Source organism: Talaromyces atroroseus (genome assembly GCF_001907595.1).
Source record: "Talaromyces atroroseus strain IBT 11181 chromosome Unknown scaffold_1, whole genome shotgun sequence".
Classification (NCBI taxonomy): domain Eukaryota; kingdom Fungi; phylum Ascomycota; class Eurotiomycetes; order Eurotiales; family Trichocomaceae; genus Talaromyces; species Talaromyces atroroseus.
In genome coordinates, this window is record NW_017971433.1 from 567,467 (window position 1) to 591,173 (window position 23,707).

General features: G+C 49.1%; 9 protein-coding genes across 9 annotated transcripts, besides 2 other annotated features; 5 read left to right on the top strand and 4 right to left on the bottom strand.

The window, feature by feature from the left end:
- Nucleotides 1-158: 158 nt before the first annotated feature.
- UA08_01284 (hypothetical protein) lies at nt 159-2,542 on the top strand (the record flags this gene model as incomplete). The annotated part of the gene is made up of 3 exons (XM_020260931.1): nt 159-1,664; nt 1,904-2,021; nt 2,082-2,542. The coding sequence occupies 3 exons, from the start codon at nt 159-161 to the stop codon at nt 2,540-2,542; spliced, it is 2,085 nt and encodes a 694-aa protein (XP_020123473.1).
- A 1,100-nt stretch (nt 2,543-3,642) lies between these two features.
- Nucleotides 3,643-5,218, top strand: UA08_01285 (Endochitinase B1; the record flags this gene model as incomplete). The annotated part of the gene is made up of 6 exons (XM_020260932.1): nt 3,643-3,780; nt 3,880-4,236; nt 4,287-4,346; nt 4,401-4,559; nt 4,618-5,064; nt 5,117-5,218. The coding sequence occupies 6 exons, from the start codon at nt 3,643-3,645 to the stop codon at nt 5,216-5,218; spliced, it is 1,263 nt and encodes a 420-aa protein (XP_020123474.1).
- A 723-nt stretch (nt 5,219-5,941) lies between these two features.
- Nucleotides 5,942-7,733, top strand: UA08_01286 (hypothetical protein; the record flags this gene model as incomplete). The annotated part of the gene is made up of 7 exons (XM_020260933.1): nt 5,942-6,038; nt 6,084-6,293; nt 6,347-6,476; nt 6,549-6,970; nt 7,027-7,226; nt 7,287-7,415; nt 7,497-7,733. 7 exons carry the CDS (start codon nt 5,942-5,944, stop codon nt 7,731-7,733), a joined length of 1,425 nt encoding a protein of 474 aa, XP_020123554.1.
- A 541-nt stretch (nt 7,734-8,274) lies between these two features.
- On the bottom strand, nt 8,275-11,089 carry UA08_01287 (hypothetical protein; the record flags this gene model as incomplete). Its single annotated transcript, XM_020260934.1, has 2 exons — nt 8,275-10,091; nt 10,153-11,089. The coding sequence occupies 2 exons, from the start codon at nt 11,087-11,089 to the stop codon at nt 8,275-8,277; spliced, it is 2,754 nt and encodes a 917-aa protein (XP_020123476.1).
- An 839-nt stretch (nt 11,090-11,928) lies between these two features.
- Nucleotides 11,929-11,973: a repeat region (Identified by RepeatMasker using a combination of RepBase library and repeat library created with RepeatScout).
- Nucleotides 11,974-13,723: 1,750 nt separating this feature from the next.
- Nucleotides 13,724-14,357, bottom strand: UA08_01288 (Golgi apparatus membrane protein tvp18; the record flags this gene model as incomplete). The annotated part of the gene is made up of 4 exons (XM_020260935.1): nt 13,724-14,024; nt 14,103-14,195; nt 14,243-14,258; nt 14,321-14,357. The coding sequence occupies 4 exons, from the start codon at nt 14,355-14,357 to the stop codon at nt 13,724-13,726; spliced, it is 447 nt and encodes a 148-aa protein (XP_020123539.1).
- A 993-nt stretch (nt 14,358-15,350) lies between these two features.
- UA08_01289 (Nuclear transport factor 2) lies at nt 15,351-16,211 on the bottom strand (the record flags this gene model as incomplete). Its single annotated transcript, XM_020260937.1, has 6 exons — nt 15,351-15,467; nt 15,544-15,645; nt 15,726-15,797; nt 15,876-15,940; nt 16,030-16,047; nt 16,205-16,211. 6 exons carry the CDS (start codon nt 16,209-16,211, stop codon nt 15,351-15,353), a joined length of 381 nt encoding a protein of 126 aa, XP_020123540.1.
- Nucleotides 16,212-16,551: 340 nt separating this feature from the next.
- Nucleotides 16,552-19,002, bottom strand: UA08_01290 (hypothetical protein; the record flags this gene model as incomplete). The annotated part of the gene is made up of 1 exon (XM_020260938.1): nt 16,552-19,002. One exon carries the CDS (start codon nt 19,000-19,002, stop codon nt 16,552-16,554), a length of 2,451 nt encoding a protein of 816 aa, XP_020123675.1.
- An 851-nt stretch (nt 19,003-19,853) lies between these two features.
- Nucleotides 19,854-19,947: a repeat region (Identified by RepeatMasker using a combination of RepBase library and repeat library created with RepeatScout).
- Nucleotides 19,948-20,735: 788 nt separating this feature from the next.
- UA08_01291 (Transcription initiation factor IIB) lies at nt 20,736-21,764 on the top strand (the record flags this gene model as incomplete). Its single annotated transcript, XM_020260939.1, has 1 exon — nt 20,736-21,764. One exon carries the CDS (start codon nt 20,736-20,738, stop codon nt 21,762-21,764), a length of 1,029 nt encoding a protein of 342 aa, XP_020123674.1.
- A 452-nt stretch (nt 21,765-22,216) lies between these two features.
- UA08_01292 (hypothetical protein) lies at nt 22,217-22,807 on the top strand (the record flags this gene model as incomplete). Its single annotated transcript, XM_020260940.1, has 3 exons — nt 22,217-22,243; nt 22,312-22,390; nt 22,542-22,807. The coding sequence occupies 3 exons, from the start codon at nt 22,217-22,219 to the stop codon at nt 22,805-22,807; spliced, it is 372 nt and encodes a 123-aa protein (XP_020123673.1).
- Between the last annotated feature and the right edge of the window lie 900 nt (nt 22,808-23,707).

Genomic DNA, 23,707 nt, shown 5'->3' on the forward strand with positions numbered 1-23,707 from the left:
TGGGTAGCCGAGAGCGAGAATGCCAATTGCCACTCCTAGCTGGCTATATAAAGTACACAATCCAGAGCAGTTGAAAGAGATCATCAGCAATGTCTGGTGGGATTTACAATTGAAAAGAGAAAAAAAAAAACCGCCAGGAAAGTTCGTGAGCTAGCAAGATGTCGATATTAGATTTGTTCAAAACAACTTCTCCAATTTCGAAAATATCTCTCGACGTCCACAAAGCCGAGCCCCGTTGTATAAGACAGTTCCACCAAAGTAACTACTTCTGGGGAACAGGGCACAAGCAAGAAACTACTCTACGTGCTACGCCGTGCTCTGGGTATGCCCTCGCGCGCACCTTGCTTCCAGATCAAAGCAATAGCAGCTGGCAAAAGGTACTCGATCTCGGGCTGGAGAAGCTTAGTGCGGTCTTCCACGATGTTGAAAATCCCCAGTCAGATGGCGCCCCTAGTACCCAACAAATCGCTGACATCTGCCTTTCAGACGACCTGGTCGCCTGGCGGGAAGAGCAGCACAAAGCGGGTAAAATATTGCCCGCAAAGGGATACGGAATTACGCCCGTCTCCGACGCAGTCATTGACTTGCTGGGTGTTAAAGGCTGGCCAGCACCTTTGTTGACGAATTCAGCATTGTTTGGTGCTGGTCTTGTGAACTTATTGCTTGGCGCGTACGATTCGGAGGTCTTATACTCGAATTACTGCTCTGACATGGGCTTCTTTTATGAGCATGGATACGACAAAGTGTTCCCGGAATACCAGTCATTGTTCCGAAAGTCAGCAACTAATCCTCATGCTCTAGCTACCATCGGAGGTAGAAAGCGCAGGGAAGCAGCAGATCTGGGACTGCAATATATTAGGACCAAGATCTCCTTGGAAGAAACACACAAAGCCAACCTCGCCAATAAAACAGCCATTATAAACCGGAAAGACGCTGTGGCGCTAAACTTTTGTGAGTGTAGCTTGTGGGGGTTGGCTGCGGAGATGATCGTACAGGGTTCCGACAGCGCTGGGCTCATCAACGATTTTGTGTTTAGCTGCCCGGCAACGGATGTCGTCGATGTCGGCTCCGACATACATAACTCCGAGCTTTTCAACAGCTTCCTTAACACGGCCGACATTACTCAGACGGGAGTTGTTAGCGAGGAAGTTCTCAGACGCGTGTATGACGCACAAGCACACAGCGGTGCTAGGATGTTCACAGAACGATGGGCTGAGCCAGGAGCACGCATGTGCTCACTTTTATATGCTTGGCATATCCTGAATGACCGACATAATTTTCTTCGACGAGCTGTGCTGGGATACTGTAAAGTGCGAGATGCGCCTCGACCAGCTCAGCGAGAGGCTGATTTCGAAGAGGTTTTTGACGACAATCTGCACACTACCGGATTCAGTCGTCCGCTCATCAGTGCGTGTAATGGCGAGGTCATCTGTGATCATGTCGAGGGGCGTCTTGCTCGGTCTTACGGAGATCCATTGTTGAAAGACCTCTGGTTCTATATGGCCGAGGGGCCGCTGGAGTATGCTTCCAAAGGGGTGGTCGACACAGTCACAGAAGAACGGCTGATTGAGGGTTTGAGAATCGCGCTGGCAAGGGCATATTCGTACGGCCTGGTTGACGACTTGGCTTGGTTTGCGGCCCATGCAAGTCAGCATGCATGGCAGGTAAATTATTTTTTTGAAGCTGCTATGTTTGGGAGCATTCTCGACGATGGAGGGCTGAAGGGGAAGTTGGACCGGGCCGCATAGCGTAGATAAGGTTGCTGTCGCTGCTGTGATTGGCCCCGTGACGTCAACCGCTCCCCACAGTAGCTTACGTAGATCTTCAGTTTCTCTCTCCCATCCACCAAACAAGTCTCTATGTTCATCATCCACCTCTACTCCATATTAAATATCGCGAAAAGATGGCGTCGAGCTTGTGGAATACTTTCTCCCTGCCAACGGCATTCTTCAGCTCCCCGGTCGCTGCCATCCTGACCCCAGTGGCTGCAGGGGCACTGGTCGGGTACTCCACGACTTCAGGTACGTTATAGCTTCTCTTTGGAACCCACTGAGTTAGTCGCTGACGACTGGACGTCTAAGTAAACAACACTCAAGCCATCTACCGTGCTATCCGTCAACCGCCTTTTTACCCTCCCGGCTGGGTCTTTGGCCCTGTTTGGACAATGCTGTACGGCGCAATGGGCTACGCCAGCTATCGCGCCACCGTTGCCGGCCTCTCCTCGCCTTCTTCCGCAGTTCGCCATCTCGCGCACACGTCTCAAGGTCTTTACACGATGCAACTTGTCACCAATCTCGTCTGGATGCCGCTCTTCTTCGGATGTCGAAAGCCCCTAGCTGCGTTTGTGGATATGCTGGTCCTTGCCGGCACAGTCGTAGGGCTGGCGAATAATTATCGAAAAATCGACAGTGTGGCGTTCTATTTGTTGTTGCCGTATTTGGGTTGGTTGGGATTTGCTTCGTATCTGAATTTCGGGGTTGGCTATTTGAATGGTTGGGATATCTCGGATGAGAAAATAGGTCGTTCGACTAAAAAGGAGTGATTTATTTGGCATGCTACATGTTTATATTGTAGGAGGCACTATCATACACATACTCTGAATCGCTGTTTTGGAATTTTGGCGCTACTGAGAGAAAAAGTACCCCTCAGACCGAGGATCGCGGGGACACGTGCAGCAAATGTAGCAGCACAACTACGCACTGCGTATACATACGTATGCGTATACGTATTCGGATGCTTCTTGTCCAAATAATCATGAGGGTTTCAAAATTGCAGGCAGCAATCCGGATGACCGTACGAGAAGAAGCTGGTCACATTCTCTAGGTTTGCATGGCCAGGTTACTCAAAGCCAAGATTTGAGAGGCGTTGCTCTCGCTAGCACTACCACGCTGTGTACCATTAAACGGGTCAAAAAAAAAAAAAAAAAAAGAAAAAAATTGTCAAACGACAAACAGGCGTGACAAACCATGGGATGCTATGTACTCGTGCTGAAAGACTTTTGTGACAGCGACACTGGTCAACTATTACTCGATGGATATCACACATGCCTGGACGCAAACTGCCAAGGGATTGATTGCTATCCCAGGGCAATGGTAGATAAGAGTGAAATAGAGTTGCAGTACAAGCAAAAATAAGATATCTTTGTTTTTGTCGTGATGTTGCTATGCGCCATCCCGCATTCTTGACGTCGCTCGCCGCCCAATCCCAAGCCTCATCCATCTGCAAGGTACACACGAACTGGCATTTTACCCGCAAATGCTTCTTTCCTTTTTCCAAAAAAAAAAAATTAAGCCTCAGGACGGTGAAGCCACTGCTTGCCATGTAGGTAGCCCTAGACTCGCGCCGTCGGGCCTACTGCAGCAAGCTCATGCCCACCTCTCACGGGCTCACGAGGCATACCCATTTGAAGGCGCATTCCACATGCTCAGAGCACGAAGAATGGTCTCATGCGTGGAGATTTCGAGGCACATGCTTACTCGCGACTGCCTTTCTCCTCTGCGCAGCGTGTAGATCACTTTCCCTCCTTCTCTCTCCTCATTCGAGCTATAGGTTCCTTCTCTCTTTCGATATATTTTATGCCCGTCCTCTTCAGACCAAGCAGCCGCACACATTCCTTTACGACTCAGCTTTGCTGCTTTCACGATGCATTTTTTCACGCCCTCTGTTCTATTAGGCCTTGCCGTTTCCTTGGCAAGTGCTACTGTCGCTCCTTCGGCTTCTTCTTCTGCTGTGGAAAAGCGAGATGGTACCTATCGATCTGTGTCCTACTTTGTGGACTGGGTAAGTAAGCCAGATAAAAGGTGTGTTTTTCTACTGTTCAACTGCTGACCGCGTGTTCCTCGTGGATACGAATAGGCTATATATGGACGCAACTTTCAGCCACAAAACTTGACTGACACGCTGCCCTCTGTCACGCACGTGCTGTATTCTTTTGCCAATTTCAAAGCAGACACCGGCGAGGTCTTCCTTGCTGATTCGTATGCCGATCTCGAGAAGCACTATCCAGATGACTCCTGGAGCGAAAGCGGCAACAATGCATACGGCTGCGTCAAGCAGTTCTATCTCTTGAAAAAGGCGAACCGCAATCTGAAAGTGTTGCTTTCTATTGGCGGATGGACGTATTCGCCTAATTTCCCTACTGCTCTTGCCACTGAAGCGAATCGCGCTACATTTGTGAATACGTCGATTGGCTTCGTCAAAGATCTTGGGTTCGATGGTCTTGACATTGACTACGAGGTAAAACTGACGCTGTTGTTGAGTTTGATTGATAACTAACATAATTCCAGTATCCAAGCAACAGCACAGAAGCGGATAATTACGTGGCTTTACTCAAAGCGCTCCGTGAGGTAGGACTACCTTATTCCTAGGCACTACGGCAGTGTTAACATAAATCTTTATAGGGATTGGACGACTATGCTGCTCAGCACACCCCTGGCTATCACTACCTTCTCAGTGCAGCTGTGCCAGCAGGGCCGTCCAACTACGAGAAGTTGCACATCTCGGATATGAACGAGTACCTAGACATGTGGAATCTCATGGCGTACGACTACAGCGGCTCTGTACGTTCCTATTTACTAATAGGGTTCCCGTATATGAAATATTCTAACAGTATGACAGTGGGACACCATCGCCGGTATGAATGCTAATTTGTACAACTCGACTGATTACCCCAACTCGACGCCCTTCAACACCGAGCAGGCCGTCAATTACTACCTCGACAACGGCGCTACTGCCAGCAAGATCAACCTAGGCATTCCACTCTACGGACGCTCTTTTACCAACACAGATGGACCCGGCACCAATTTCTCTGGCGTTGGCAGTGGTTCATGGGAAGATGGCGTCTGGGACTATAAAGCGCTTCCCCAGGCCGGCGCGACAATATATTATGACAACACGTCCGTCGCGTCATGGACTTACGACAGCTCGCAGAAACTCATGATCAGCTACGACACGCCTAGCATTGTCCAGATCAAGGGCGACTACATCAAGTCTAAGGGGCTTGGTGGGGGGATGTACTGGGACAGCAGCAGCGATAAGTCCGGATCGGAGAGTCTGGTCAACACGGTACGTTATATCAACTCCCCTTTCTGCTCCTAACATACTAATGAAGATATAGCTTGTGGAAAGACTAGGCGGCACCGGTGCGTTAGAGCAGGTCGACAATGAGCTCAGCTACCCTGCGTCTGTATACGACAACATTAAGAATGGCATGGAGTGATTCGTGCATGATTCCTGCCGATAGACGCCAATCCCACTATTCAGTTAATTCTCTGTTCATCACGGTACAATACATTCTAATTTCTTACACTCAATTTGACCAAAACCTGTCTAGTCCTGATAACGCGATGAAACGAACTATGTAGGCTAAAAATCAACCATAGCAGAAGCCTGTCTCATGAGCTAGAGCTATATTATCCCACAGATCATTCTTGCACAGTCGGGCGTTCGGGTGATCCATAGCCGTGTCAGTACATACAGACAAAGCGGTAGATTTAGAGTTGCGCCTTACCCCGCAAAGGCTTATATGCCGCTAGTAATATTAACGTATTGCTACTGCACTTTGTATGAGATATGGCGGTAATATTCTGTATGTATGATACGATTGATACCATATCCGGGGTACACACGTGGGTCTAGCCCTAATTAGATGGTGCATGACACATTCAGCTGCTTGGCTCTGTCGGTGCCATTCCTACTATAGGCGCTCTCTTAGATCAGTTATCTGCTACTCCTATTCGCGTCGCGAGCAGATAGCCCGATGCCGAGGGTATTCCAGGGTTTTGGCCTGCAAGGCAATTATTCGAATGAAAATAACTACTGAGGTATATATGTATATATAATGTAGACGACAGTTCCCATTTCCCGCAATTTTCGACATTACTCTCTTCCGTCTGCAGTACCTAGATATCTGTCTGGATCCTGGTAGACATTCAGATTCATCATGGGTTTCTGGAATCGCAAAATCGCCGTCAGCGACGAGGCCGTCACGTCGGCCGTCCATCTCACGCTGAGACAGTCCTTGGTCCCGAATCTGTTAGGTACGTAAATTTAATTGTCTATCTGCCTGTCTTCGCACTAACAAGCAAGGAAAGTCACCATTCTATTCTTCCTCTGGGGCTTCGCTTACGGTTTACTCGATACGCTGAATTCCCATTTCCAGTCTACCCTGAACATCTCGGCTGCAATGGCCAGTGGTCTCCAGGCTTCTTACTTTGGTGCTTATTTTATCTGCCCTCTCACTATTTCGGGCTGGATTTTGAGAAAGTATGGGTTTCGTGTGACGTTTATGACGGGTTTGCATCATCAAAGCGAAACTGGAAGCTTTCTAGGACTAATACTTGTCTAGGTCTGTCCGTTCTCACCGTCGGGTGTCTTCTATTCTGGCCATCGGGAGTCAAACGGTCCTTCGGTGGCTTTTGTGGAAGTATGTTTGTCGTCGGAGCTGGCTTGTCGACATTGGAAACTGCCGCAGATCCGTAAGTAGAGAATAAAATGTAGCGCCCTATTTTCCTGTCGATAAAGTAGTTAATGCATATATCGACATGCAGATTCCTGGCTATCTGCGGTCCGCCCCGATACAGCGAAATCCGGCTCAATCTCGGCCAAGGCGTGCAAGGCGTTGGCACCTTCGTCGCACCGCTACTCGCCTCTCGCGTCTTCTTCGCGCACACAGTAGACACGGCCGCGGGCTTGAAGAATGTGCAATGGACATATCTCGGTGTTGCATGTTTCGTTGCGCTGCTGATCATCCTGTTCTTCCTCGCGCCCTTTCCCGAAATCACGGACGCAGACCAGCAGGCCCTCGAGGGCGCGATTACAAACTCGGCAGAGGATGTTGGCCCGTTGCGGAAACAGTATAGTCTGTATCTGGGCGTCATGAGCCAGTTTTGCTATACGGGTGCTCAGGTGGCGATTGCGGGATACTTTATTAATTTTGCGGAGGAGGCTGGTCGCTCGGCGTCGGATGCTTGTAGGTTCCAACTCTCTTCTCTCCTGTTCTGTGCTTTTGTTCCTGACAGATCGTAGCAAACCTCCTCGCCGTCGCACAGGGCTTGTACGCCTTTAACCGTTTCTTGGCAAGTTTTCTCATGATGTTCAAGCCCTTCAAGCCTCGGTACATGCTCTTCGTGTATCTGCTGGGCTGCATCGTCTTCAGCATTGCATGTATGAACACGTCGGGCACGACATCTATAGCCTTGCTCATTATCGTTTTCTGCTTTGAATCTGTGAGTCCCAACCCAAGATCCTAACCCTAGCGCTAAGCTAAGTGACTGATCAAATTGCAGTGCTGCTTCGCCACCATCTTCTCGCTCAGTCTCCGCGGGCTAGGTCGACATACCAAACGCGGAGGCTCGTTCCTCGTGTCTGCTATTTCGGGGGGGATGGTATTCCCACCGATGATGGCAGCTGTCATTGTACGTTTTTTTTTTTTTTTTTTTCTCCTCTCGCTTCCCGCATCCACTTGTGACAATACATGCTGACTAGCGATTTATCAGGACGACCGCAACGCGCATATAGCCATGGCCATACCCATGATGGGCTACATTCTCGCTTGGATTTTCCCTATATACGTCAACATATACAAACGGGATATCATGGACTCCCATCGCGACACTGAGGTTAATGTGACCTATACGCATTCCAGCGAGAAGGAGATTGAGCTCGAGCGGTCGAGGGAGAATGAGCCTGAGGTTGTCAATGTTGAGAATGTGGGGAGTAAGGAGGTTCAGTAGTCTATCTCTTTACTTCTAGGTGATCTGATTCTTTTGGGTTACAAGTATGTGCATGAATGAATGTATTCTCGGTAACAAGTAATGTAATATTTGTCTAGGACAATGTCAGCAACTATATATACATGTATTCGAACAAAATAAATGAACAACCAACGAAACTCGTCGAGCAGTAGGCACTATGTAGTAAGATTAAGGACCTGCGGTCAGGATAAAACAAAGTAACTAACTTATAGCTTACTAAGTAAGTAGTAGCTGTTAGTTAGTCACTACGAAGCAACAATTAGGGGGAATTAATATACTTTTTTTCCCTTTGCACAGACAAGAATGAGTCCCTCGTACGATAAATACGAGAGCTGTATTAAACATGAATCATGAAGGAAAGTGGAAGAAGAAGAAGAAAAGAAGAAACTTGAATCGCAAAACAGACACCATTATTCTCTTTCACTTTCGTTTTTCTCTCTTTTTTTTTTGTACTTTTTCCGCTTTTCAATCCTTTAGCGAACAACCACATAAACATCACGTCACATCGTAAATAATAGAACTAGGCGGTAGTATCAGCTTCTACCGAACCATCAGGTGGGTTCTTGCCATCTACAGTTGGGGATGACTGCTCTGCGATTGCATCGGAACTGGATGGTGCAAGCTCAGGCTCTGACGCTTTTACTGGCACATCTGTTGCTGTTTCTGGAGCTTTTTTTGCAATAGATTCCAGGGATATTGTCTCCCCGCTCGTCTCAGAAGCTTCGTGATGGTCTATCGGTTCTTCAGGTTCCTCCTCTGCTGCGGCAGGAATCTCCTTCTCTTCTGACGGCACAGGATCCGCGGGCTCACCAGCTATGTTCTTTGCAATCGGAGGCGCCATGGCAGTATCGTCGCTAGCCTCTAGAACGACATCTGTGACCTGAGGTTTTGTCTTTTCATCAAGTTCCTTCTCTTCAGGTCGACCCACAGTCAAGCTACCATCAGCACCAAGTTCCCACACATTCCATGCATCCATGATGCGAATTTCTGGAATGGATGGCAGCTTTGTCTCGACCGCAGAACCAGCAGCCGGCTTTCTCCTAGCTGGACCACGAGCACGGCCCTTGCGAGCGTCAGCAAGGGGTGCCTTCTCTGGAACTTGCTCCGCTTCCTTCTTCTCAACAGTTGGTTTGGGGCCCTGAGGCCCGAGTTGAAGTCGTGAATTCAGATCGGACAAGAAGTTCGCTTTAACGCCGGCAAACTTGCCTCCAGCAGGCCGTGCAGGAATAGCAGGTTTGTTCTTGCTGACTGGTGGCGCATCGGCAGCTTTGGATGGGCGAGAGGGAATCTGAGGCTTGGGGCGGTCGGAAATAATAGGTGCTCTTTTCTCCTCTGAAGGACCATCAGAGGGTTTCGCAATTCTCTGGGGCCTAGGAGGAATACTGGGACGAGACGGAATCGTGGGGGCTTTATCCGCAACAGGGCTCTTCTTTGACTCGGAATCTGCTGGTTCGATAGTCGTCATAAGCTGATGACTCTCAGGTGCATCCTCCCAGACATCCCGACTTGGGAAACGATGCTTTATTGTGTCTGGTCGTGTCGCGCGTTGTGGGCCTGGCTGTCCATGTAAATGCAGAATGTGGGAAGCCACTTGGTGAGAGTCAATTTGCTCTGTCTGTTGTTTCCGTTTCTCTTCCGCTTCTGGTGTTTCGAATTCACTCGTAGATGTTTGCTCTGGCAGGTCTGGAGTAGATACGCTGGTATGCAGCTGTAGACTATCCGGTGTATCTTCCCAAATGTCTTTGCTTGGGAACCGATGTCTCAGGAGTTCTGCGCGCTTTGAAACTGGCTTGTTGGATGTCTCATCTTCGGGGAACAAAGGTTCGTACTCCTCCACATCCTCCAAAGGCGTATGCACATCTTCAATTTCTTCCCCTCTGGAACTCCAGCGAGAGAGTCCGAGAGGCGCACCATGCAAGCTGCTAGGTCGGCTATTTGGCGCACTAGGGGTATGACTGCGAGCTCGGTCTAGCTCGTGGTAATCTGTGCTTGATCGTCTGGGGGATACGGCAGGATGGAGATAAGCCGACCCTGGACGCGACTCGTCGGCGGCAAGAATGGGATCATCACCATCGGCTCCTTCTTCTTGATCGTGACCGGATGACACGTCTGGAGCGTGGGCGGAATGGTAGGGATCGTCGATATGAATGACTCGGTTTCCAGCATCGCTACTCGCAGTAGACAGTGTGCTTCGGGTTCGCTGTAGTCCGGGGGTAGGCAAAGTAGATTGGCGGAGAGGAGATTCCACTGCAGATTGCGCGTCCTGGCGAGTGAATTCGTCGGTGGCAATATAGCCGACCTCCTCATCAGGAGTGCCAGTAAATGCTGGAGAAGCCCCTGAAAAACAATCAGTAATCAGTATATGTGATTGAAACCACAGTGAAAAAAAAGGACTCACCTAGGCTACTACCATTGGCACTAGAGCTGCGAACAAGACGGTTGAGGTCGTCACTGCTCAAAGCCCAGGTTGATCGCTCGGTGATTGCCGGACCGTATTGGCCCTGCTCTTCACGGGCCAGTTCATCGGGATGTTTGTCGTACCAAGCCTTCTCGAACCTGTCGGTGGCGTGAACACCATGGCCGTGGAGACCATAGCTGCCGGGTGGAAGAAACACCTCACGACCACTGCGGGTGCGCTGGTGATGACGGGCAATGCGCTGACCGGAGGCGGAACCGCTTCGCGGAGGCGCTGGAGATGGAGCCTGCACGTCACCGGCATTGGCAAGCATCGGCACACGCTGACCGATCTCGGGAATACCCTGCTCCTCTTCAAACTGCATGGATTGACGACGAGAGCTAGATGGGGTGGATGACTCTGCGCGAGCATGGTCGTGAGGTTTCGAGTGCAGAGATCGGCTGCGCTGATCGGGGTCTTCTTCCACGGCTGGTGAGGCAGAAGACTTGCCGAAGCCAGCAGCAGCAGCCTGGCTTGAGTCAGTGCGAGTAACGGCCTGTACTTTTGCCTTGGCGCTGAAAACTGGCAAGGAGGGCTTCGGGGCGTGCAGTTTCAAGTCGCTGCCCACGTTTCTGGTCTCGGCAGGTTCAAGATTCTGCGCACTCAGCTCCTCGTACTCAATGCCTTCCTCGCCGAGCGATGGGATAGCCACGCTGGGGGGACGAGACGGGAGATCATTGGAGGTGGTGCGAGAGAGGCCGGCGCTTGGTGGAGGACCATTCAGAGGCGATGGCGCATAGCTGTCTCTGCCAGGGGACACAGAGCGGTCCAGACGGCGATTCGTGGGACGAGGGGGTATTGAAGGAGTGCTGGCAGCATTCAACGTCCGAGGAGACCTGGACGGGCGAGGTGGTATCACCGGGGCTGACGGAGCAGACATGATTGTTGTGCAGGAAGCGGTGGTGGAGGGAAATGACGCATGTAAAATCTGGGGCAGCAAGACTCGAGCTGGGTGGCTTTGTTGGTTGTTTCCTCGATGTTAGCAGTTGCATGTAAGATAAGACATGGATTCGCTGCTTCAAAGGAACGCAAATAAGACAATCCAAAAAAGCAATGGAGGTTGTGGGATGGAGTTGGGAGGAAGGAAGGCAGAGTTTTGGTTGATATGAGGCAATTGCGGGCTCAACCACGCTTAACCGGATCTAGCCGACAATGACGATCACAGCAGAGTCCAGGGGTAAAAATGGGCAGTAAAACGGCGCGCTCTCTCTGTTTTTGGTTTTCTTGCGATAATTTTTTCCCAGGCGTGTGCAAGTGCGACACTAGGGATTTCTTTTATCTTTCCCTGCCATGGGTCTGGGCCCCTGTTCCATTTTTAAACCTCAGGCGGCGCCCAAACTAGCAGGACGATGCTTGCTCACCGCCTAAAGAAGAGTTTTGCACAGCGACGCAGGCCAGCTGACCAGAAAGAGGGGCAATTGAGCCATAAATGCAGAAATGGGAAAACCAATAGACGAAAGACAATTGCGGTGCTATGCCTAGGTACGTACCTGGTTGTCCTTTCTCAATTCTTCTTCTCGGTGGTGTGAGTTTGAAGCCGAAGAGGTACTTGGGTAGTGGACGGGCTTGCTATTGGGTGGTAGAGCCGATGAGCCTTTACAGGGGGTGATAGGTAAGGAGATAAGTGAGATTAGGATGGTAACGATAGGGCGATAGTGACGATGGATAGATAGTATCAGATATTGGGATTGTGAGTTAGAAGAAGGACGACGAGACAATTATGTTATGTTATATGCCATGCTCTGCTATGCATGCTACGCTATGATGTAGTCTGTCTGGTCTGGGCCATGACTCCATGCTAATAATAATGCAGTACGCGTATTACTGTAATATTACACGCGGCCCTGCAAGTCTTGTGACTCTGATCGGAACCGTATTGTAACCGCGCAGCTGACATTCAGCCCTGCTCTGATTGGCCGTGTTGACACTAGCCACCACCGCCGACAATCTCACTGAACAGTGAATAGTGACATAGTCAGGACTAGAAACAGCAGACTTTATCTTATGAACGCACCCGATTTTAGTGTTTAGCCGACACAACCAAACCAAGCCCAAAAATGCCTCAGCTGAGCCACCGCAGTGGAGGCTGGAGATTGGGTATTATTACGTTGCTCGTGGAGGCACTAGTCCTGGTCTGGCTTAGCGCGTAACAACTGCGTCACGTACGACGGTCGTCACATCGTATTCCATCTTCATTTGCCTCTATGACTTGTTTCCATACAATTACTGGCCCTTTTCCACCAACTTCAGGCTGCTTTTTTTCTGTCTTCATATTTACATTTCTGCTCTAAGAAGGAATACCTGAGTTGTCCAATCTGGAACTCCCTGCACCCGACACCCTACGTGGCACCAGCAAGTTTTGATATCAAAAAAACCTAGTCTCGCTTGGCATTGATAGCATTGATTGAGCGCACCGGAACTGAAGCAAATCAGAATGCCTATGGGAGGGACCGTCAGTGCACACAAACGTAGCCATTTCTAATGCCAACCTGCTAGCGCTCAATCATTGATGCCTGGTTCTTGGATGCGTCGGGTAGTATAACCTTGCTGCATCCATAGAGCCAGTCTGGGGATGTTCCCATTCTGTGTATATCTTGCGAAGTCCATCCAAGGTACTCCCTGTTCTCCTTGCGTTGGGACCCGAGAGCTTATTAGCACCACATCTCTTGAACGAGTGTCTGAATTCTAGTATATATTTAATGACAATGTAGATGCTATGATTTTACCCCGCTATACAGACCCCGCGCTGCGGATCATATTGTACCTCTATGATTTAATTATAGGCACATAATTACAAGGTACCTACCTATCGATGACGTAGCGTAGAATAAACAATCGGGTATATAGAACACTATACCGAGGCCGATATAAGTATGTCTGTCCTATTCAAGTCCGTAATCACTTCCATAGGAGAAATAAATGCCCAGGTGCCATTCATTGCATTGCATTGCAAGTATATAGTAATTTAAAAAGCCAGAGAAGTTCTACCACTGGCTCCTGTAAATGGCTCAAACAACCCCGAGTTGGTTGACGCATTTAAAACGCTTGCTCAAATAGGTTGGTTTTGGTTGATGGTGAGTAAACGTAGAGGATGTAGTAGTGTTGACCGAGTAATGGAGTTATTATACAAATGTCAATATCCTTGTAACCCGTTTAGAAAAACAATGACACACGAATCCGGAATCAATTGCTGTTTTGGATAATCTCGAATACAGAACAGCACACGGAATAAAGTATACAGTATATCTGGATAGCAACCACACAGCTCCAAACGCATATAGTGATGCTTGCTCTGCCCCGAGCAAGCAGAGAATACACTCGTCATCACGTCCAACACAGGTTCGTAATACAGAACGGAAAGTAAAGGGGAAATTAACATTCTCATAGGGTACAATTCAAGACGGACAGAGAAACAAAGCAAGGATGACAATCGGGGCCGTTCATAACGAGTCCCGAGGCATAGGGAAGGCATGGGCAAAAGACGAACAAATCAGTGCAGTGAAGCGACCCGAAACTACACAATCATTTGCGCAATACCCTGTCCACCCAGAGTCTTGCTGCCGATGAACTCCTGGTTTCGGACACCAGCAAGCAAGTAGAAGATACCGGCAAGAAGGAGGAAGACGGCGGCAGCAATCAAGCTCGACGCCCCGCTTACCAGGCTGACCCATTGAACAGCACTCATCACAATGTAGATGAGTGCGCGCATGTAGTTGCTCGCAAAACGGCGGATGAAGTCATCGAATTTGGACGATGTTGGGCATATCCGAAGCAGGAAGGGTACTTCAATGAAGAGAATGATGGGCGAGTAGGCCCTGACAGAGGCACACCGCTATTAGCTCGAGCCCAAGACCCTGCCAGTTTTATACATTTCCCAAAATGGCTATACTCACAGACATATTATGCTAAAAATAATACGCAGAGCAGGCGCGAAAATGTTCGCAACGCCCAGGGCGAAGCAAAGGAAGATGCAAACGACACCCGTCCTACAACGTGTTAGACTAAGCAAAAGCAGCGACCATGTAAGACTAACCATTGCCCATAAATACCTAGGAATCAAAGGTCAGCAGTGTTCGAATAAGGGGGCAATTGGAATGGAGAATAATCTTACTGAAATTACGCGTGCGAAATTCTTCAGCGAGAGTCATCTTGAATAAGACAGATTTCTGTTCGTAACGGCGTTAAGCTATTGAGATAGCCAGGGAAGTATGCTGAGTTGTGTTTAAGCGGGTGGAAGAGAAAATGCGTCGTCGTTGATCGTCAGCGTCGTGAGCTCGAGGGTGAAGTTGCGGCGGCAAGAACGTCGCAAATCGTCCACATGAAACAAACAATGGGCGATGAGAGACGAAGAAGTGACCAGTGTTTCAAATTTCGAGGACAGCAGAAAGTATGCCTGGACACTGTGAAATAACAGAACTCGTATCGAAGAAAGGAGGAAGAGGAAGCTGTCCGTATTTTTATTTGGGGTTGCGGCAGAAACAGCAACGTGGACGGTTTCAAGATGTCGGCAGTTTGCTGGTGGTAAACAAAGGATCAGGGTTAGTCAGTCTGTTTCTGTGCAGTGGTGCAGAAAGCAATTCATCAAAGTCAGCAGTATTATTGAAATTTGCTTACCTGCGAAGCTCAGGATCTGGCAGGGAGTGTGCCTGGAGGATTATGCAAATTATTGTTGAGGTCTTTCTCTCCAGGTAGCTAAATTACCACGGGCTTGGCGTACACATGTCAGGTGGGCCGGCATGGCTAGTGCCGAAGCGGCGACTTTTGAGCCTTGTCGCCTTGGGTCAAAATAAACCCTTTCAAGGCAGTCTCTAGTATCTACTGGTCTTCTACTTTTTAGCCATCAATTTGACAATGGAATACTGTGCTCTTTACGGTTGTACTTTAAGCGCGAGCAAGGAGAAGGACGAATGGAAGAGGAAAGTGGTATAAAGCCAAATAATTAATCTTCGTCTAAAATCCCGCGATATTATTGTCAAACACATCGATTCTCCGGGTCCCTCTGTTCTGGTTCGGTAGACATCTGCCCGGATGTGCATCCCATATATATCGCTCTCACGAATCCATCACTCGTTATCGAAAATCTCAGTTGTCCTTGTAAGTTTTTTTTGCTTTTTGCGGAATGTGTTCTGCATCGCGCGCGTTTATGCAGCATTGTAGATCAGACGGAAAACGTCGTTGTAGACAAAGTAGCTACCTTGTCCGTCGGGCAAAAGTTGGAATGCTTGGGTGTAGCTCATCGGCTTCTGCTCCTCGTCAACCTATAGTAGTACCGGTCAGCATCGAACCGCGCGGCAATCGGCCGTGGCCACGAAGGGCACATGTATGTTTGCATACCAAGAGGGCGCCAGTGACGAGGACGAGGATACCGCCTGTCTCATTGCTAGGCTGGGCATCAAGGGTTGCGACCTGATGTTGCACTTTTTGGAATGGGAGGTCCTATCGAAGGGGAAAAAAAGGCCATCTTTTAGCATTCAACTGATCCTTTTCCATGCCGAGACGATAAGCCAAAAACTCACTCCCAACTTTCCGATAATAGCCTGAGTTCCAAGTTTGGCATCGTTTTCAAAAGTGAGCATAGAATTGTCGCGCTATAAAAACTCCCATCCCTCATTGTAAGTCCACGAGCTGTTAAAGTAAAGCAAGACCGACAGAATTTTTTGGCTTACGTAGAGCGCAGCGAGATTGTTTCGGTTCTCATCGAACGTCTTGTAGTAGAACTCAACGAACTGTTCTGTGTTTGTTTGTGATGACCAGGTTAGGTGCGGGGGGGGTTCGAGAGGGCGTCGCAAATGCGCCATTGAGTATGGGAGGGGGACGTACGAGCGATGGTGCTGAAGTCTGTATATAAAATTAGTGGGAAAAGTCACTAAATCTGGGGGAACAGGGGTGCCAGAAAAAAAAAAAAAAGACACGAGGCAACGATGGCCCTGCAGATACTGCAGCAAGAACGCGCAAAGAGTGCGATGAAAAAAAGAGTAGATTGCAGCTAACTTACCTGACATCGTGACTGGTTCAGGGAATCGCTATGGACAAAATGGATGCGAGACAAGAGGCAGAGGCTGGACGAGAGAGACAGAAACAAATGGCAGTGTTTAGTTTACGGAGAGAGACACAAAAGAGGGAGGGGTGTTGTGGGCCTGAGGATCGCATGGATGGCGGTGGGGTCTTTCTGTCTTGCACGGGGCGATCTTCATGTATGCCATAATCACCAGTGCGTCTCCTCGGGATTCGACGCCATTCTCGACAACTACGAACAGCATGGCAGAATCTTGCGGGTGGCAGCTTCAAACCAACACAAAATATTGGGTATACATTCATCTTGCCTAACATATCTACTGCAGACTAATCGTTCTCGTCGTCAGAATCGGCAAACATATCCTCCGCTTTAGGCCGCGGTCTTCTCACTCGCCCAACTGGAGTGTTCTCCTCAGGTTTGCTAGCTGTCTTTGTCGCCTGATCTGGCTGCCGCTGGTGCTCTTGAGCATTCTCCATGTCAACATCCATGTCCAGAGGCTGCCCGTCCAACTCGGCCTCTTCAACGTCACTGTCTTCCATGGGCACACCGTCGATGTCACTCATTGGCTCGCCCTCCAGGCCATCATCAGACGCTTGAGCACTCTGTTGCTCGGGTCCCGACATCTGACTGGGATCAAATCTCCCACCTGCAGGCGCATCTTCGTCCACCGTTTTCCAGCGACTCTTGCCTTTGTTGCCCAGAGACGAGGTAATTTGCTCTGCTTCGGTTTTCTTCTTCTCTTCCTCCACTTCCTTCTCTGTCAGAGGCGGATTTTCAAACACCTGAACAAAGTGTTCCTGGGCTGCCTGAGGAAAAACACTCCATCCTTCCCAGAGATGTAGGATTGACCCGACGCTACGTTTCCATTTGTCTGCTTTGAGTCGACCCCAACCCAATTCCTTCTCTAAACGGCCTAGATGCTCGAAAACTTTGTGTGTGCGAAACGCATTTTCAAAGAGTTGTCGGTATCGCCAGGCATGACGCACACCACTGGTAGACGATGAGGAGAAAATATCTGATATTACGTAGAGACCAACAAGCTTCGCAGCTGATGTGTCCTCACTGATTTTTCCAGAACCGGACAGTGCGTTGTCGGTCTTCTCTCCAGTGTTGAAGGCGTTCGCTTCACTCTCCCTCAGCGCAGTCTGCGCCTCCTCGCGATTTGGGTTTGCACGTGAATATGCAAATGGCCGAAGAACATTGGCAGCTAGCATCTCAACCACCTCCTCTGCCCCCGCGCTTGCGTGCTGAATTGCAAAGGCTGTCACTCGAGCTACATCCCCTCGCCGCAGTTTGGTATTAGCTGTTGGAAGCCGAGCAAGTAGGTGCGTTAATTTCGCCTTCTGCAACGGATCCATATATCCTATCCCGTCCTGTGTTGCAAGCGAGTCATCCACTGCATGACGCCGCCTTGTGTCTTCGTTATCAGACTCTTCTTCTTCCGATGAATTGTAATCCTCATCCGAAACAAATTCGCCAAGCGTAGTGGCATATTCAAATCGGATTGGATTCTCTGGACCAATCCAATTGGCGCCCCCTTCAAATATGAACGTAGTAGTGGGACTGTCATTCTTCCGATAATGGCTTTGATTGATTTTTGGGTTGGTGAGAATATCCCAGAGCTTCCACCTATACCAGACGCCCCCAACACTGCGAGCATCCCATATCCAAGCCCATTTCTCCTCTCTCTGCACCTCCGGGCGGCTCATGAGTAATGCCTCAAATTCCGGTCCATACTTTAATAAATTCTCAAGGGTTTTGTGGATAAGTCTTATTTGTTTCAAATCCGAAGGCGGTTTGACCTCTATATGCGCCGTTGACGCAGGTCTCGCATATTGAGAGCCGTACGAAGACGGGGGTGCGAATCCGCCACGATGAGGTCCCGGCGGGGGTGCTCGACTGAGCCTACCGACAGGCGCTTGATTAATTGGTTTTGCACCGAAAGGCAATGAGCTGGTAGACGATGAGCCAACAGCCACAGGCATTCCCGAATGTATTGCTGCGGAGGAAAGATGGCGCGAAATCGATAGATAATAACCCCATCCCAGATATTTGCCTTGCAGAGCACTCACTGCCGAGTCAATATCTGAAGCAGCTGTTTCTTGCGCCAAGGTGACAATGGCGGAGAAAGACCTGCGTTCTGTAGATGCTTGAGTAGACGGAGGCATGATTTTGACGCCGTCAACTGTAAGATTCCCGGGGATCAACGACTTAATAACAGCAGGCGATGACCCTGGTGGTAGAGAAGATAGATAGACTGTAGGTTTCGCAACAGCTCGTTCGGCCTCTTTATCCTCTGCGACTCTTTCTTCCTCATCATCAGAGGCACGAAAGGCCGCTGGCGGGTCATTGTCCTCATAGCCAAAAATCCCATGACTAGTATTATCCCTGTCTCGATCACGATAGAAGCCGTCGTACGTTCGCTTCCGTGCAAGCGACGGTGCTGGACCTAAGCTGCCAGGACCGCTGTTGCGGTTAAGGGACGAGCTTGTGAAGTGCCGTTTGGGCGGCGGGCCAACACCACCACCGAGAGTTCCAGGGCCAGAATGGCCACTGGACCTGAAGTTTGTTGATGATGATGTGGTGCGGGTGTTGCTATGTCCGTCATCGTCGAAAGACTTGACGAAATCCTCGTATACGGCGGCGGTTTCGGCTCGTTCGCGCGCACGTTTCGCTTCGGCCTCTGCCTTTTGGCGTTCAAAGAGCGACCTCTTCGGAGCAGCGGACAGCTTTGAAGAAATGTCAGGAAAGGCTTTAGCCTTGGACTCGTCCGGCATGGTCGTAAATGGGCAGCATTGGCCGCCTGCCAGGTGTTGCTGAACGTAGTTTCATTGACGGAAGTTGAAGCTGGCCGGAACACATGCATTAAACTGTGCTAACCCTAATTAGGGAACGCGTACCCGTAGTGTAGCTACCAATCAGAACGCCAACTTTGCCTTTTACTCTAAGTATTCGACGGCCTCTTTCAAAGTTATCTAGCGGATATTGAATTTCTCGCGGAAAAGGATCAAAAATACTAACTATGCCCTAAGACATCTTTATATCATGTCCGCCGTTTCAATTCTAGCCCTGTCCGTGCAATTCTTGCACCAGTGAGAGTCAGAGCGCCTCCTACAAAGGCAGCTCCGCCAAATATCTGGGCATACAAATAGTTCCCGTCACCTCTCTCTATATTTTCCAGATATAAGCCTTACCAACACCGTCAAAGCCTGTATTTTCTCTTACCTGTACCCCGTTTGCAATAATGACACTTGAAACCACAGAAGGTTCGTCCTTCATCGGAGACTTCCACCTAAAAGAAATCATTTCTTAACTGACAACGGTGCGGACAAGATATAACGAGTCTTTCCAGGTGAATATCTAGGTATACGAAGGGACTGTCTCAAGTCTTTATATCAGCGGTGTGACGGGCAACGCTGGGTAAACACACGTCTCGTCGCTTCCCTCCAGCCCTCGGGTTCGACGACACGGGTAAGATGAGCCCGAGATCGATTTTAGAGATACATCAGTACATTGCTGTGGAGAAGCTAGCCTAGGACTTACTACACCGCAAACCTGTTGCGCCTACGTGGCCGACATTAGCTTGGTATATCATGCATGATAGGACTCGGAGATAAGCATGAACAAAGGAATAACAACCACTAGGCCACCAAAAAGGGTCCCCTTAACGGGGCTTGTGGTAATGCTCGTTTTATGTCTATAGTATGCCTTATATTCCACTGTCAGTATAAGACCGATCTCCAAGGTGATCAGTAGCGGGTGCTTCAAGGAAGAGTCAGTAGATATATGACGTTCAACTCTTCCCGTAAACAGCCATACATAGACTATCTGCAACAAGTATTATCAAGCTGTGTGGCATGCCAGTTAAGACTAGTAGTAGGGAGTAATGAGTGATTCCCATACATAGTCATCTCGCTCCAGAATTGCCGCAGCAAGATGTCATAGATATTCGGCTGAGCATTGGATATTCCAAACCAAAGGCTTCCCTGTGTCTTCAGCAGTATTAGCCATGATCACGGAGAGGAATAACGGAATGAATTTAAACAGAAGTCATAGCCAAAGGCAAAAATGTTCTAGAGAGTTCGCTGCCTTACCAGTCAACTAACTAGTTAGCGGTTGCCTGCGGATTAATAATACCGCGTTTCCGTAAACAGCTAGTCAGATTGCGGCTGCCTGATTTCACGCCGTCGACTCAGCGCTTGCTGAACCTCACCTCCATCTCACCTCCATCTTCTCACGACGCTGCTCGGCGAGACATGCCTGAGAGCTGCAAGAATATTATCAGGCCTCGCTGACTTGGGAAAGTGCGCCACTGCCATTTCGCGTCATCTGTTTGACTCTGTTACGGCCGTGGCGCCGCCTGTCTCGTTTCATTCACACGCCGCCTACCATCGCCACTCGCGCTCCCTTCACCTCGCGAGTGTCGAAGCTCACTTCGCCTCGACGCCGAACGAAAACGAAATCTGTGGGTTTCAGAATTTAGTTACCCCAGATCAAGGCAGCAAGAAAAATGGCGACTACTACAGCGACTTCGGCGGTGGGATCGGAGTGGAAGAAGAATTTGTCGGCACACGTCATCTGCCCCGAGTGCAAAGAGTTCCCTCCAAATCTCGAGTTTCCAGGATCCCACGAGACTGTCTGTGGCTCTTGTGGATTGGTCTTGGCGGATCGCGAAATCGACGTGCACTCGGAATGGCGAACGTTTTCCAACGATGATCAGAACAACGATGACCCGTCGCGTGTTGGTGAAACATCCAACATCTTGTTGAATGGAAATCAGCTGGAGACCAGTATTGCAGGAGGTGCAACTGGGGCTGCTCGGCAGTTGTACCGCGCTCAGAACAAGCTCTCTAGTGAGAAGAGCAACAAATCGCTCATGGCTGCCTACAAAGAAATCGGTGCTTTGTGCGACGGTTTCAACATCCAAAAGATTGTTGCAGACACGGCAAAGTACCTATTCAAGATAGTCGACGACCATAAGGCGTTCAAGGGAAAATCTCAGGATGTGATCATTGCTGGCTGCATATTCATTGCCTGCAGACAATGTCAAGCCCCTCGGACGTTTTCCGAGATTTTTGCGGTGACAAAGGTTTCTCGAAAGGAAATCGGGAGGATCTACAAGTCCCTAGAGAAATTCTTCACGGCGCAGAATATTGAACGCACAGCTATTGTCGGTGCTGATGCCGGCTTCAAACAGACAACTTCAACCAAACCCAGTGATCTCTGTGAACGTTTTGGTACGTTCTTGGGCTTGGACTACCGGACATGGAATGCAGCAGCTACTTTGTCCGACAAAGTCACAAAGGATGGTGATCTTGCCGGCAGATCACCTCTTTCAATTGTTGCGGCTTGCATTTACATGATCTCTCACCTGTGCGGTGTACCCAAATCAGCCAAAGAGATTTCGAACGTTGTTGGTGTCAGCGATGGAACTATCCGTGGCGCGTACAAGCAGCTCTACTCAGAGAGAGACCGCCTACTTACGGATGATTTCATTGCAAAGGTGAACGGGGACAAGGCGAATCTACCACAGAGCTAGACGGTTTAGTTATGTTTATATATTCATGCATTGGCAATGGTCCTGTGTTGCTTTTACATTGTAGTACATCGGGAATTCGTTTCCTCTCACAATTGCATCGCGCAATTAGATTGCAGACCCAGACTGAACCGTTTTTTAGTATCGGACGTGGCTGATGACCACGAAGTCCTAGATTTTTTACCATGCTGAATAAATTTCTACTAGCACAGCAGAATGCAAGAAATATTTACAACGCCATAATTCTTCAATATATGAATGAAATAAGTATATGATTTAGATGGCATACAAAATGTAACTATACATACACAGCGTCGGATGATCACGGGGTGACTAAGCCGCATGTGCCAAGACTGCGTGTGGACAAGTCAAAAGTTCCTTCCGAACCTCTTCTCATCCACCTCACCACAACTCTTGCTCGCTCCTCGAACCAATCATCCTCCTCAACCGTCGCGATGATGTCCCAATCTGTCCGAGCTTCTGTAAGGCCAATTGCTCAACGATCGCTTTTATGCGTTGAAAACAGCTAGCTAACCATTGACTCGTGTAGCGCTCGCTGCTCACCCGTGTCAGCCGCCAGTCCGTCGGTGTTTCATACCGCACTTTCCTGACTACTGCCACTCGCCGAGGTATGTCACTCTCATGTTCGCTTATAAGAAGAGATCAGGGGTGCTTGTTGGTGAATTAAGTGATCGATTTATGATGGCCCATTGTCGTGGTGGCGGTCTCGGTCTCGTTTCGGATAATTGAACTATTGTTTACTGATATCGAAAAACACAGCCGATCCCGTCCAGGACCTCTATCTCCGCGAACTCCGTGCCTACAAGCCCAAGCCCACCAAGCCTGGTGATGCCGAAGCACACGTCCAGAAATTCAGCGCTCCCAAGCCCCCGCCATCACCAGAGGAGGCCAGCCTCGCCAACGAACTGAAGGATTACGAGACCCAGACCGTCGAGGTTGAAGGCCAGGCTGCTGCTGGCGAAGAAGCACCCAAGGAAGAGAGCTGGTTCGAAGAGGATGAGGAGGAAACCGCTGCTGCTCACTAAATGTTATTCACCCAATTCTTCGTCCGTCGACCTTTTTTTATTCCCTTTGGACCGAGGGGGAAAAGGAAAATAATATAACCAAGATATCTCGGACCGATTTGAGTGATAGATGATTGTGTGTATGATGCAGGGTGTGTGAATTTATGATCTACGAGAATCTCGCGGATTTTTCTTTTTATCGCGGAGATGATGGTGAAAGGGGGTGATTAAGAGAGAATTCATCTCTCGACTGCACATGGCACAAAGAGGAATTGCCATCATTTCTTGAGCCTTTTTCTCTTTCGTTACAAAGCGATGGCAGGGTTTTCTTTTGTGGTACCTAACTAACTGAACCGTTGTTTTGAAGCAATGTAAATTAAGCAATATAACCAAGCTTCGATCTTCTTTTTCCAAGTCGTGATTTTGTTCTTTATATTCTTTCTATATAAAGTCACCTAGGTATTCGAGGACATGCGTCGTGGTATACAAAATGGGTTGATGCACGAAGCACCAACTAATCCGGAAACGAAGACCGTACCTGGCATTGCTAACCATGGAACTGGGCAATAACCTGACATGCTCCTTGCGTCTATCCAGGTACAATAATAATATTCGAACCTGATATGGTGTCATAATTCCATCTCCACAGCCCATGCCATGCCATGCTGTGGCACTCGCTTGCAAGGTGCATACAATCATGCAGCATGATTGTCTCGGCTCGAGGATGCGGACTATTGTGGCTAATCTTCAATGGTATTTATCTGATATGTGGCTGTTCACTAGGCAGTCAGCCTCCCTTTGATGATGGATCTACCACTGATGCTACCACTCTAGTTCACTACTAGTGCCACGCCCTGAGGACTAGTATGTGTAGCAGTGTACATCAGTAGACTGCGTGTCGAACAGATTGGACGAGAGGCC